Genomic DNA, 15294 nt, shown 5'->3' with positions numbered 1-15294 from the left:
AACAGCATGGTAGTAACTGAATATTTAAGATTCTTTGGTGATTTGAATGAACCCAGGTAACCTGTTTGGTCACTGAGCACCAGTGATCCCTTTCAACATGCTTCTTGGGAGAGTGACAAAAGAGACTAAACGTGCCTTTGGTAGAAATTAGGACTTTCTAGAAAGTGTTTATTACTGTGACCCTGGCTTCCCTCAAAGTTGCTTTAATTCACTGGGGAATGATCACCGTTACTGAGAAACAGGTTGTGTGGCGAAAAGAAATACGGGCTGTGGAACCAAAGCAATGTGAGTTTGGTGCTACCATTTACTCTATAAATTCTGGCAAGTATTTAACCTCAGAACCTTGGTTCCTGGTTCATAAAATGAGAATAATAATATCTGCAAGCAGTCGTGAATTGATAAATATCTCATAGAATGTTTGAGTCAGAATAATGCCCATACACAGCTATAATGACGTGGGCATTTTAGGAAAAACACAGAATCTCTGTGCATGTTAATCTTATAGAAAGGCAATCCAGCATCACGTTTAGCTTAAACACTATATTCATTACACTCAGTGTACACACTTTCAACATTCTTATCTCCAGTAGCTGCTCACATTGACAATTTCCTACTGACCCTTCTCTGAGAACAGCACTCCATAGCTATTCATCACAGTGAAGACACACCAATGGTCGGCAGATGTGGGATTGAAAGCAATCAAGGGTTTCCTTTGGAAATAACCCTACAGACATTACATTTCCTGCTACAAAACTTAAGGAAAACTCTTCCTTGGCAGCTTTTCTGGCACGGGCAGCGTCTTTGGTAAACAAAACAGACTATGCCACCTTTGTGTTGTTAGAAAACTTGGAAGCTGTATTTCCAAGCCAACTGGATCTTTAGTCTTTCCTCCAAGACAAGGGGCCCTGGCTTTTAAAAACTTGTTGGTAGGACATGTGCTGTTCCTGAATATTAATAATTAAACTCATCTTTAGGAAATGGAACATGGATGTTGAATGCAATGGGTTCTGCCTATCAGAAAAGAAGCAAGCATTCAAATATCTAACAGAGGTCGCCAAAACATCTCAAAAGATGTTCTAATAACCACAAAGTTGAAACTGGCATGACAGCTTCTGGACTCAGGAGGTGACTTCAGAGGGAGAGTCATGAAACAAGATAGTTAAGATACTAGGACCTGGATGGGGCAGGGAACAAGGTTTATTTTCTGCCCAAAATTAAAAATCAGGAACACAGAACACTGTGGCACCGTCTCACCTAGCTACGCTATGGGTTCTAGGATAAGACACTGCCCTCAGCATGAATGACTTGGAGCTGGAACAAACTTCTCACCAGTGAGAGAGCTGTTTCTAAGTAGACTCAAGGAAACTCTGAAAATAGCAGAGAAATCTCCTGTGACTTCCCCCTCTTTTAAACATTGAAAAACACGACTTAGCGTACTTACCTTCAATTATGATGTTTCATTCCAAAAATACAAACTAAGAAAACACTGTGTTTTAACAATAAGGAATTCTTGAAATTTATCAAAACTTCATCCCAAGTGTTGTCCATCAAAAACAAAACAGACAGAATCCTCCAGAAGTTACTAGTAGTGCCCAGTGAAAACTGTCAAATACCTGGCTGTGTATATGTCTCTTTACAGGCAAGGCTGTTAATAGGTGGATCGACAAATAAATGGAGCTATGAATATCTCTTCCAAATTACACACCCATCCATACTAGGGCTCTTCAAGCAAAAAACAAAACACCTTCTCTTGGTCTAGATCAACTTACCCCCATTACAAGTACCCAAGAAATACAACCTTCCCTATACAAAGTCAAAAAGCAGCCAAACCTGGGAGTCAACGAGGACCCCAAGCTCACTCACTTGTCTTCTGTGAAACTTGTCCCAGTAATAACATTCTTCCCTTGGGGTACATAGTTCCAGTATTCTTCCACAATCCCAATGTAGTATGTTCTGGTAACTGCGCCAACCAGCCCAGACAGACCCAGGAACGTGAGAAGACAGATGCAGCCCGTTGGCTGCTTCCGAGGCATTTGTGGATGTAACTCGAGCAGGCAGGCAGCCTGCACAGGGGACAACCTGTTGGTCCCTCCTTCTCACTCAGCTCCTCCTCCTTAGGTAGCTTGGGGTTGGGGCAGAGGCTGAGGGCTTGTTTAAGCAAAGCATGCTCGATAGGGGCGTTGCTTTGACAACAAAACTTTTGCCAGCCATCCAAGAAATGTGTAACTGGCTTATTTATTTACTTCCCAAGCCAACAGGCCTGTTTCTGTCAGTTTCGGTACCGTGCTCTGACATAGTCATTTGTCAGCCAGGATGACGGTGTGACAACTGGGGCTGATGGCTTTCCTCCACCCTTTCTTCTTCCTTTCTTCTCCATATCTCTTACAGGAACACATTAAAATCTGAAAAGTGAGCTGGTCTGAGTGAAGCATCAGGAAATACTCCAGGCACTAAAGAAGGCTTCATCTCTGTCAGGAGGGCAGAGGAAGTGACATAATCACCATCTAGCTTCTTTTATGAAGCTACATGAAACCACAAACTCACATCGTAAAGTTCATCACAACAACGTGACACCCCACTAATCCTCCATTGGGTCAGGTACCATCTTCCCATATTCTCTCAAATCCCACCAGCAAAAATGAGAAGCTTGACTGCTCAGTTTAGTCAAAATGTTAGAGGCCACCGTTTCCACACAGGGAGCTGCCTTTCTCTTTTCTGGATGAAAATGATGAGGGGGAGTACCCTTCAGACACATGGAGACAAAATTCAGTAACAGGTCTTTGGGTGGAAAAGGCAGGGCCACTCTTCTGTGTCTTCTAATCTGTGTCCCAGAAATACCGGTATTGAAAGAAATCTTGATCAACTTTGGAAGAGAGTTACTCTCATCCCCATGCAGAGTTACTCTTGAGGGAGTAGCCACGGAATGAGGGAAACAGCCTCCTGGCTTTCGAGGTTGGTCAGACCTGGGTTTGAATGTGAGTTCCCACCACTTTCTAATTTAGTGTTATGGAGGAATCACTTAACCTCATTGAGCTAGAGACCATAGAAGAAGGATTGAGGGATTCTTGAGGAACTTTTTAAAAGATGATGTCTGTAAAGTGCCTACCCCAGCCACAGCATAGGGTAAGTATTCAGTAAGTGTTAAAGTCCTTCTTCCCCATTCATGCCCTCTGAGAGAGACTGTATCAACCTGTGTATCCACAGACTTGCATTTCCTGGCAGTCTTCTGCTTTCTTTCCGCTATTCTTTTCCAAAGTCCTATCTACCATGCCTTCCACCAGTCTCAAGTAAGAGAATTCTTTTTCTTTAAACTGTAGCTGCCCTATAAATGTCCCATAGCACAGTTTGTATTAACATGTGTCTTAATAATAGGCCACACACAGTGGCTCAGGCCTGTAATCCCAGTTACTCGGGAGGCTGAGGCAGGAGAATCGCTTAAACCTGGGAGGTGGAGGTTGCAGTGAGCCGAGATCACACCACTGCATTTCAGCCTAAGTGACAGAAGTGAGATTCCTTCTCAAAAATAAATAAATAAATAATAAAATACATACTGAGTATCCTGTTTCATATCCAGGCTCTTAACATCTTTGACTTACTGATTTGTTCGTTGTATCAAGGACACTCGTAGAATAATTGCCATAGCACATTTCCATTTAACTCAAATCTCCTCTTCAACATGAGTTTGGGGGCTTTGTATAAGTTTGGCACTTCAACAGCCACTATAAAGGAGGCCTTTGGTGGGCCTGAGCTTGGCCTCAGAAGAATAGTGAGTTACAAGTTTGGGGAATCTGTCTGGGTGCGGTGGCTCACACCTGTAATTCCAGCACTTTAAAAGGCTGAGGTGGGTGGATCAGGAGTTCAAGACCAACCTGGCCAACATGGTGAAACCCTGTCTGTATTAAAAATACAAAAATTAGCTGGGCATGGTAGTGCACACCTGTAGTCCCAGCTACTTGGGAGGCTGAGGCAGGAGAATCTCTTGAACCCCGGAGGCAGAGGTTGCAGTAAGCTGAGATCGTACCACTGCACTCCAGCCTGGACGACAGAGTGAGACTCCATCTCACAAAAGAAAGAAAGATAAAACAAAAAGTTTGGAGAATTTGGAAATGTCCCAAACCAAATATCTTGTTGCTTACATCCCAGAGAAGCTGGCTATTTTGGGCCTATCAAAACGTTTATTAGAACATATTCCCCCCTTTTGGACAGGAGAAAAACAGGTGTAAGTGATACAGATCAAAAAGACAAAAGAGTTAACTTCCTATCCAAGATACTGAATCCATATAATGAAAATCCAGGAGACAGCATTACCTAACTCCTGATCCAAAAACTAGATCTGCAGAATAGATCAGGTCAAGAAACCCGAGTCACTGTAGCAGATGAAGTCAATGCATTTAATCTGTAGCAAAGAACTTGCTTACTGAGGGCCAAAAGATGGAAAGCGTTTGCTAAAAACAATGAAATAGGGTTCTGGAAAGCTCTCTTAAATTCTTTCTTATCTGAGGACAATAAAGGTGTTACTCCAAGAGCATTTGAATTCCGTAGGAGCTAAAGAAAAGAAACTGGTATGAGACAACGCAGTGTTCCTACAACACTCATTTGGGAAAACCCACATTTCCATGCCCGATGTGTTCAACAGTGCCTAAGTTTTGTTGCAAAACCTGTGAATAATAATGTCAACATTCATTTCTGAAAACCCACAGTTACATACAAGATATGTTTGACAATGTCTAAAATTTGATTAAGAAACCTGTAAGTAATAATGTTAACAAATACTTTCAACTCCATTGAACACTATTCAGACTTTTTTTTTTTAAGTCAAAAAATTCATTTAATAAGCATTTATTATGTGAGATGGTCAGTTCTAGATATTCACTCCATTCCTCAAAACATTCACCATGTATCAGATATGGTAAATTTGATATCACGCATCAATAGCAGAGAAAGATAATCCTGGGTTAAACCATGTTTATTTGAAATTATGGTACAGGCATACCTCGGAGATGCCGCAGGTGTGGTTCCAGACTACCACGATAAAGCAAATATCAAAATAAAGTGAATCACGGGGATTTTTTGGTTTTCTAGTGCATATAAAAGTTATGCTTAGGTCATGCACAGTGGCATACACCTGTAATCCCAGCACTTGGGGATGCCAAGGTGGGAGGATCACTTGGGGCCAGAAGTTTCAGACCAGCCTGGGCAACACTGCAAAACCTTGTCGCTATAAAAAATACAAAAAAATTAGCCAAGCGTGGTGGGGTGCACCTATGGTCTCAGCTACGCAGGAGGCTGAGGTGGGAGGATCACTTGACCCCAGGAGGTCAAAGATGTAGTAAGCCAATATCACGCCACTGCACTCCAGCCTGAGTGACAGAGTGAGACCCTATCTTAAAAAAAATTAAAAAGTTATGTTTACACCATACTATAGTCTAGTGTATGTGCAATAGCATTATGTCTAAAAAATATACAAATCTTAATTTTAAAATGCTCTATTGTTAAAAAATGCCAACAATCATCTGAGTCTTCAGTGAATCAGTGTTTTTGCTGTGAAGGGTCTTGCCTCAACGTGGACGACTGCTGACTGATGAGAGTGGTGGTCACTGAAGGTGACCATTGAGGTGGCTACAGCAATTCCTTAAAATAACAACAATAAACTTCGACACATCAATTGGTTTCCTCTCATGAAAGATTTCTCTATAACCCATGATGCTGTTTAATAGTATTTTGCCAACAAAAAACTTTTCTCAAAATTGGAATGAATTCTGTCAACCCTGCTGCTGGCTTTATCAACTAAGTTTACGTAATATGCTAAATCATTTGCTGTCATTTCTACAATGGTCACAGCATCTTCACCAGTAGATTCCATCTCAAGAAACCACTTGCTTTGCTCATCCATAAGAAGCAACACCTAATTCACTCAAGTTTTATTATGAGATTTCAGCAATTCAGTAACATCTTCAGGCTCCACTTCTAATTGTAGTTCACTTGCTATTTCCACCACATCTGCAGTTACTTCCTCCACTGAAGTCTTGAACCTCTTAAAGTCATCCATGAGGGTTTGAATCAACTTCTTCCAAATGCCTGTTAATGTTAATGTTTTGAGCTTCTCTCATGAATCACAAATATTCTTAATAAAATTTAGAATGTTGAATTCTTTCCAGAAGGTTTTCAAGTTACTTTGTCCATATTCATCAGAGGAATCACTATCTATGGCAGCTATCGGCTTAAGAAAGGTATTTCTTAAATAATAAGACTTGAAATTCAAAATTACTCCTTGATCCATGGGATACAGAATGGATGTCGTGTTAGCAGACATGAAAACAACATTCATCTCATTATACGTTTCCATCAGAGCTCTCGGGTGACTATGTACATTGTTAATGAGCAGTAATAATTTGAAAGAAATTTATTTTCTTAGCAGTAAGTCGCAACCATGGACTTAACATATTCAGTAAACCATGCTGCAAACAGATGTACTCTCGTCCAGGCATTATTATTTCACCTAGGGAGTATAAATAGAGTAGACTTTGTATTAATTCTTACGGGTTCCTGGGACACTTGGAATGGGAAATGAGCACTGGCCTCAGCTTAGAGTCACCAGCTCCATTGTCACCAACGAGAAGAGTTCGCCTATCCTTGCGCCAGGCATGGTGGCTTATCCCTGTAATTCCAGCACTTTGGGAGGCTGAGGTGGGAGGATCACTTGAGTGCAGGAGTTTGAGACCAGCCTGGACAAGATGGTGAGACTCCATCTTGTAAAAACAAACAAACGAAAACAAGAGTTAGCCTGTCCTTTGAAGTTTTAAAGCCGGGCATCAACTTTTCCTCTTTAGTTATGAAGGTCCTAGATGACATCTTCTTCCACTATAAGGATGTTTGGTCTACATTGAAAATTTATTGGCCTAGTGTGGTGGTTTATGCCTGTAATCCCAGAATTTTGGGAGGCTGAGGTAGGCAGATAGCTTGAGGTCAGGAGGTCGAGACAAGCCTGGCCAACATGGTAAAATTCCATGTCTAACAAAAAATACAAAAATTAGCCAAATGTAGTGACACACGCCTATAATCTCAGCTACTCGAGAGGCTGAGCTGGAAGAATCACTTAGACCCAGGAGTTGAAGACTGCAGTAAGGCAAGATCCCACCACTGCACCCCAGCCCAGAAGACAGAGTGAGACCCTGTCTCAACAAAGAAGAAAAAGAAAGAAAAAATGTATTGTTTAGCACAGCCACCGTCATCAGTTGTCTTAGCTGGACCTTCTGGAAAACCTGGAGCAGCCTCTCCATCAGCACTCGCTGCTTCATCTTCACCTCTCTGTTATGAAGACGGCGTCTTTCCTTGACCCTCATGAATCAGCTCTGCTCGCTTCAGACTGTTCTTCTGCCACTTCTTCATCACCCTCAGTCTCCATAGAATTGAAAAGAGTTAGGGCCTCACTCTGAACTGGGCTTTGGCTTCAGGTAATATTGTTGCTGATTTGGTCTTCTACCCAGATTGCTAAAACTTTCTCCATATCATCAATATCATCAATAAGGCTGTTTCACTTTCTTAGCATTCATGTGTTCACTGAAGTACCACTTTTTTTTTTTTTTCTTTTTTTTTTGAGACCGAGTTTTGCCCTCATTACCGAGGCTGGAGTGCAATGGCGTGATCTCGGCTCACTGCAACCTCCGCCTCCTGGATTCAAGTGATTTTCCCACCTCAGTCTCCCAAGTAGCTGGGACTGCAGGCGTGCACCACCACACCCAGCTGATTTTTGTGGGTTTTTTTTTTTAGTAGAGATGGGGTTTTGCCACGTTGACCAAGCTGGTCTCGAAATCCTGACCTCAGGTGATCCACCCGCCTTGGCCTCCCGAAATGGTGGGATTACAGAGCCACTGCCCCCAGTCTGAAGTCGCACTTTTAATTTCCTTCAAGAATGTTTCTTGCATTCGCAACTTTGCTAACTGTTGGGCACAAGAGGCCTCCCTTTCAGCCTGTCTCAACTTTCACCATGACTTTCTCACTAAGCTTAATCATTTCTAGCTTTTGAATTAAAGTGAGAGATGTATGACTCTTTCAATCGAACACACAGAGGACTTTGTAGGGTTATTAAATTTCGACATTGTTGTGTCTCAGCGAACATAGAGGCCCGACAAGAGGCAGCAATGGGAGAATGGCACTCAGGGGAGCCGTCATCACATACGCATTTATCAATTAAATTTGCCGTCGTATATGGGCATGTTTCATGGTGCCCCAAAACAATTACAATGGTGTCCCCAAAGATTACTGATCACAGATCACCATAACAGATATAATAATAATGAAAAGTTTAAAATATTATGAGAATTACCAAAATGTGACACAGAGATATGAAGTAAACACCTGCTGTTGGAAATATGGCACAAGCAGACCGAGAAACACATTTTGGGAGATGCCCAATTCTGACTGCAAGCTTCTGTCAGCTCATGCTCAATGCAGGGCTGCCAAAAGCCTTCAATTTGCAAAAGGCACAATATCTGTGAAGCGCAATGATATGAAGGGCAATAGGACGAGTTGGGGCTGCACGGGCTATATAGATACACATTTTTTTCTTACGGAGTTTCGCTCTTATTGCCCAGGCTGGAGTGCAATGGTGTGATCTTGGCTCACTGCAACCTCTGCCTCCTGGGTTCAAGTGATTCTCCTGCCTTAGCCTCCCAAGTAGCTGAAATTACAGGCAGATGCCACGACCTCCAGCTAGTTTTTTTTTTTTTTTTTTTTTTTTTTTTTTTTTTTTTGTATTTTTAGTAGAGGCAGGGTTTCACTATGGTGGCCAGGTTGGTCTCGAACTCCTGACCTCAGGTGATCCGCCCACCTCAGCCTCCCAAAGTGCTGGGATTACAGGCCTGAGCCACTGCTCCCGGCCTATATTTTTTAACTAACTTTTATTTTTATTTCAATAGTTTTGGGGGTACAGGTGTTTTTTGGTTACATGGATAAGTTTTTAGGGGTGATTTCTGAGATTTCAGTGCACCCATCACCCAAGCAGTGTACACCATACTGAATATGTAGTCTTTTATTCCTCACCTCCCTCCCAACCTTCCTACCCAAATTTCCAAAGTCCATTATATCATTCTTATGTTTTTGCATCCTCATAGCCGAGCTCCCACTTGTAAGTGAGAACATACGGTATTTGGTTTTCCATTCCTAAGTTACTTCACTTAGAACATTGGCCTTCGGCTCCATCCAAGTTGCTGCAAAAGACAATAGTTCATTCCTTTTTATGGCTGAGTAGTATTCCATGGTGCATACGTACCACACTTCCTTTACCCACTCAGTTGATGCACACATAGGTTGGCTTCATATCTTTGCAGTTGTGAATTGCACTGCTATAAATATGCATATGCTTGTGTCTTTTTCACATAATAATTTCTTTTTCTCTGGGTACTCAGTAGTGGGATTGCTGGATCAAATGGCAGTTCTACTTTTAATTCTTTAAGGAACCTCTTTTCTGTTTTCCATAGAGGCTGTACTAATTTACATTCCCATCAGCAGTGTATAAATGTCCTTTTACCACATTCACACCAACATCTTTTTTTTTTAACTTTTTAATTATGGCCATTCTTGCAGGAGTAAGGTGGTATCTCATTGTGGTTTTAATTTGCAGTTCCCTGATAATAATGAGGTAGAGCACTTTTTCATATGCTTGTTGGCTGTCTGTATATCTTCTCTTGAGAATTATCTGTTCATATCCTTCGCCCACTTTTAGATAGGATTATTCAGCGTTACCTTGGTGATCTGAGTTCCTTATAGATTCTAGACATTAGTCCTTTGTCAAAGGCATAGATTGCAAATATTTTCTCCCATTCTGTGGGTTGTCTGTTTATTTCTTTTCTGTGCAGAAGTTTTTTAGTTTCATTAGTTCCATTTATTTATTTATTTTTTTGGTTTTTGGTTTTTTTTGCTTTTGCTTTTGGGGTCTTATTCATGAACTCTTTGCCTAAGCCAATGTTTAGAAGAGTTTTTCCAGTGTTATCTTCTAGAATTTTTATGGTTTCAGGTCTTAGATTTAAGTCTTTGATCCATTTTGAGTTGATTTTCATATAAGGCGAGTGAGGAAGATCCAGTTTCATTTTCTCCACGTGGCTTACCAGTTTTCCCAGCACTATTTATTGGATAGTGTGTTCTTTCCCCCAATTTATGAGCTGGCTACTTAAATAAAACTTCGTCTTAGCTAGATCTGGAAAAAACCAATTCGGACGAATAATATTCTACCTAGCCTTAGCTGTAGTGTCATTTTTAAAAATAAGTAAGACGGGAGTGACAAAACTGGTTGCCCTACTCTTTAGACTTTTTGCTTTTTTGAGAGATACATTGAATTATCCTTAAAAGACTTCTGATATCCCAAACTGTGACTGCAAGCTTCCATCAGCCCAGCACTCTCCCTGCCCTGCTACAGTAAGTCAGGGCTCTCAAACCTCATTAGGACCCCTAGTCCCTTGATGGTAACTTGTTATTTCTTACCTGGAGCCCTGTGGCTTCTCTACTGCTCTGACTGGTGCCAGAGTGACCTTACTGATTGCATACAGGACCAGGTCTCCCCACTGTTTGAGAATTTTTCAGTGGTTCTCCATGGCCTTTAGGGTAAGGACTGATGGTGTTGATTTGACTTGTAGAGCTGTTATGATTTGACTTCAGGGAACTGGGGCCACTCCTCAACATTTAGTCATCACATAGCCATAGTCATGGCACATGCCATAGCCCTTCACACAGCACAGTGACCACCTCTCCATCTGCTCTCTCCTGTACACTCAACACAGGTTTCTCACGGGCAGGCGCTGGGCCTCGTTCACTCCTGTGTCCGCAGGGTCTGACACATCACAGGCACTGGAGAAATGACACACCAAGGCATGTGCAAATGAATGACTGAATGAACAAATGAGTATGAGATGCTTGCAAATGTACACTAACTCCATGTTATGTAGCAGTCTCTGCACTAGGTTTTTTATATGCATTATTTTATTTCCTCATTACAACAGCCCTTTCAAGGTGTGCACAAGTTTTACTCCTATTTTACAAATCAGGAAAAAGCTGAGATTTACAAAATTCAGATTATTTTCTCAGTGCCCCACAACTGGTAAATAGTGGAGGTCTGTAAGACTCCAAAGCCAGCATCCCTACAGAGCCCATCGAGATGAGGAGAATGGGGGATGGTGGGGGGCACAGAGACCACGGTCGCCCGCTTCATGCTGCAGAGTGGGACCCATATTCTGAAGAAATATGGGCCAGAGCTGTTGAAGGGCCAGTCTACAGGAGGAGGATCCTGAAATGCCCCTCCAGCTTAGCCCATCCACCCAGACAGTCCAGATAAAACCCTAATCATTCCAGAACCTTAAAAATACCCAAACATACCCTTCTGTTCCATTCCTCCATTTTATGTCCCGACCCTCCACCCCCACCTCACCTGTCCCTCAGTCTTCCCCCTCACCAAATTCCTTCTCATTCTCCCAAATCATCCTGGGCTCTTCCTCTCTGAAGCCCTTCTCTGTTCCTGCCACACCTATCACACTCTCCTTCCAGCCCTGGCAATTAATCACCCCCTTCTCTGTGCTTCCTCTGTACTCGGCCGACACGCCTATCCCTGTTTATGTTATTGTTTGCTTACATGTTAATCTCCTTTAAAAGATTCTAAACTCCTTGAGAAGAGCATCTGACCAGCTCTCCACTCCGCCCTCCCACTACATCGGTCTCAAGAATTTATTACAAGAATCTGCCACTCAGGGACAGCTCCAGCCTCCACTGCCTGGATCCCCAGTTTTTAAACTCTTGCTCTTACCAAGAACCTCTGCTCCAAGCTTTGAGTCTGAGGGCCAGGCTGCCTCACCCTCACGCCCAGATTTGGTGCTGAAGCCATTTTTTATTTGGATTAGGAGATTATCTTGTTCCTCTTTGTGAAGCGGTTATTATAGAACCAAATGCTCAGGAGGCCCTGAGGAAATAGTATTAACAACTGTACCATTTACAGTATGGCAGCCGGTATGCTGTTATACACATAATATCACTTTTACTCTGTGCAACCAGAACGCCCTATGAGGTAGATGTTATTGTCTTTGTTTTACAGATGAGGAAACTAAGATTCAGGAAGGTTAATAACTTGCCTAAAATAACACAGCTAGAAAATGGCCACGCCAGGATTCAAACCCAGGTCTGACTCCAAAGCCTACACACCAGAGCTCCACACTTGGTGGGTATTAGTGGAACTGGGCTAACCTGAAAACCAATGCTGGGTCAGGAGACCCTTTCAAGGAAGGAAACATTAGCATCATATGAGAGGTTTCCTCCAACATAACCAGGACCTTAGAATTTTAAAGGCATAGCACAGAGACCACACATGGGCAAACACCCCAACAAATGGGTGCTGTGATGAAATAACCCATTCAACTGCTTGAGAATATTTACCAAGCATCGGCCTTGTGCCAAACACAGTTCTTGTCAACTGGGAATGAGACAGACAGTCCCTGTCCTTGAAGAGTTTATAATCTAGCGAAGAACATAAATTGTAAACCACAAATAAGTTTTCTAGATTAATTAAATATTGTGATGAGTACAGCAAAGTTCAAGTTAAACCCAAGGTGAATGATGTGGGGAGAACCTCAAGACCGTACCCAGGAGGTGTCTGGGGAGGTGGCCCAGCAGCCTGTTCTTCAGCGTGCTTCAGGGTGAAATAGAGTGTATAGAAGTCCCACTCCTAGAAACCTCACCCACCATCGTCAACAGCAACACAGGACAACTCAGGGCGGTCCTGAAAGATACTTTGGTTGAGTTCTCTGAGGAAAATTAAGAAGCCACGTCCCTACCCAGTGGGAACATCCACTCTTAGGCACTCCACTGGGAAAGTACCTGATGATGCCTCACCTCCCACAAGCCTGAGGCAAATCTGGTGTCAGCGACTCAAAAGAGCTAGCCTTCAATCGTGGATACAGTGAAAAGAAAAACAGAGGAAATTGGCTTCCCTCCACTCTCCCCTCAAGCCCATCTGTCTTCCCCTCCCTCCCCAGCCCAGGAGGTGATTCAAGCCCCCAGTGCTCTTTGATCTGTGGATCTTGATCTTGGCAGGGCCACCTCTGAAAGGGGGTGGTGAATATAAACAACCTGAGCACAGTTCTGGTAGCCCAGTCTCACAAAAGAAACATCACGCCTGCCAGCAGGAACAGTCCACCAACAAGGCCACCCTCCTGGAACTGGAGCTGGCTAGAGGGTCCTGGGACAACCCCATAACACAAGTCCTGGAGGCCCCGGGACATCTGGATGACCACCTCTCCATGCACAAGCTAGAGGGATAGAGAACACCCCAAAGGGAGAAAATGGGACTGGAGACCTTCAAAGGCCTAGGAAAGTTGCTGCCTGGGCTCAGGGTAACCTGCCCAGAGGGGCCCACACAGTCCCAGAGCCCAGAGGGAAACCATCTTTGAGGGTAGCACTTTAAAGAAAGGAACCTCTGAGGGCTGTGGCTTGGCACAGGGACCCTATTGCCCAGGTCTAAGGACAATACTGGGTGCAGGCATCTAGCTCTCCTCTCGGATCCAGTGTTTGGGGATTTTGTCGGGGGAGAGATGAGAGACGTGGGCACAATCTAGCCATTGTGGTCTAGACATAGGGTTTTCCTATAGCATCTGGTGGGTGACACCTCTGGACCCTTTAGGGTGATACTCTGTGTTTCTCATTCAGAGAGAAACCAGAGCAAAGGGCAGGAAAGATCCTGGAGACCTGCACCTGCCTCTTTCCTGACTAAAGGGTCAGGCATTCATTCACTCCTCCATAGGACAAGGACCCCCTTCACAATCCCCCTCACACCCTAAACATGCCCTGCTACCCTCCTCGCTCAAACCTTACAACCAGCTGTGTTGTTACTTGGGTACATGACTATGGTCGTAACTTCTCCTAAATCCTGTTACCAAAAGTTTTCAAGATGACCAGGAGTGGTGGCATCCCAGCACTTTGGGATGCTGAGCCAGGAGGATCACTTGATGCCAGGAGTTGGAGACCCCTTTCTCTTAAAAAAAAATGCTTCCGAGACTTCCTATGTGTTCACAGTTCAGAAACAAAGAAGGCAATGGCAGTGGGCTGACAGCTACGTGGGTGACCAGTATAAGTCAAATTCCACTGGGTTAGAACTCTCAGAATTCTTTTGTTGAACCTAGAATTCTTTATGTTTATCCAATACTTTCTTATAACAGGTAGGTCTTCCCCGACCCTTGACGCTCGTTTTGTATTTGTATGTAACCTTGGTCGTAATCACATTCATTTTACTCGTGGAGACTTCTCCATCTCCGTTTATCATTCACTAATGATGATAAGAGAAAAAGACAAGAGAAAAAGTCTTAATGACAAGTGAGTTCTCTTGTTTGAGGCCTCCAGGTTTCAGCATGATGCCTGTGTGGAGGCATTCGGCAAGTCAGGGCGCTGATTTGGTCGGTTAAAGGTCAATCCAAACTCTAGATCACCCCTTCTTTGAAGATCAAAGAGCCCTCTTCTTTCTCCCACCCTTCCATGGTTCTTCTACTAATGGCTCAACAAGGCTGTCCTTAGTATACCTCAGTCACCTAGGCTGGCAGAATGCAGAGGAGCTGGACGGGGCACCCAGGAAGGAGTTTATAGACTCCCAAACCTGTTTTCCGGGAAGGTGCCAGGGTGCTTCCCAGCACTATTAAAAAATCCCACCCTAAGGAGCAGAGCTCTTTGGGAAACCTTTTAAAATTGTATCAATGATGCTGATTAACTGCAGCCACTTTCTGAGTGTGGGTAGCTGCAGGAGGTGAATTCCTGTTAGAAATGAGGTCTCTGCCTCCAGGTGGGAGCTGCTTTAGCTGAGACTTTCCTGAGACATGGATCCCCAGAATCAGTGCTTCTGAAGATCAAAGCATGCATCCATGCCACAGAGAAGAGCTTTATAGGTAGGGCTTCAACTCCCAGGTTTGGGCACATACACGTGTAGTGTGGATTTTGGAGAATGGCCAAGGCTTCTTGCTCTGGCCTGATACCAGATGCCTGAATTCCACTGTCAGAACTTCCTAATTTTGGCTTAAGACTAACCCTGTAAAAATGCAAATATCTCATGGCATTGGTCTCACCAGTTGCAGCCGCCTTCAATGGATGAGTTGATTAGGTGCTTTCCCATGAATAGATATAGACTGGAAGGAGGAACAGAGGGAGAATGAGGCACTGGGTTTTTCAGGAGGTACCTGTAAGACTCTGCTACAAGTCAAACGGAACCCAAGCAACTACTTAGTTTATAAGTTCCAACTTACAGCCCACAGGCCAACTCTAGCCTGTTGCGCT

General features: G+C 43.4%; 1 protein-coding gene across 1 annotated transcript in view; it reads right to left on the bottom strand.

Moving 5' to 3' along the window:
* HEPHL1 (hephaestin like 1) overlaps positions 1–2033 on the bottom strand; it is an 87335-nt gene extending 85302 nt beyond the window's left edge. The window contains exon 1 of the mRNA XM_021665637.2: positions 1864–2033. Within this exon, the coding sequence (XP_021521312.2) occupies positions 1864–2033 (170 nt within the window). The remainder of the gene's footprint in view (positions 1–1863) is intronic.
* Between the last annotated feature and the right edge of the window lie 13261 nt (positions 2034–15294).

The sequence above is a fragment of the Aotus nancymaae genome, unplaced genomic scaffold (genome assembly GCF_030222135.1).
Source record: "Aotus nancymaae isolate 86718 unplaced genomic scaffold, 86718_ANA_hifiasm-v0.15.2.pri h1tg000059l, whole genome shotgun sequence".
NCBI lineage: Eukaryota > Metazoa > Chordata > Mammalia > Primates > Aotidae > Aotus > Aotus nancymaae.
This window is presented reverse-complemented; position numbering and strand designations above follow the sequence as displayed.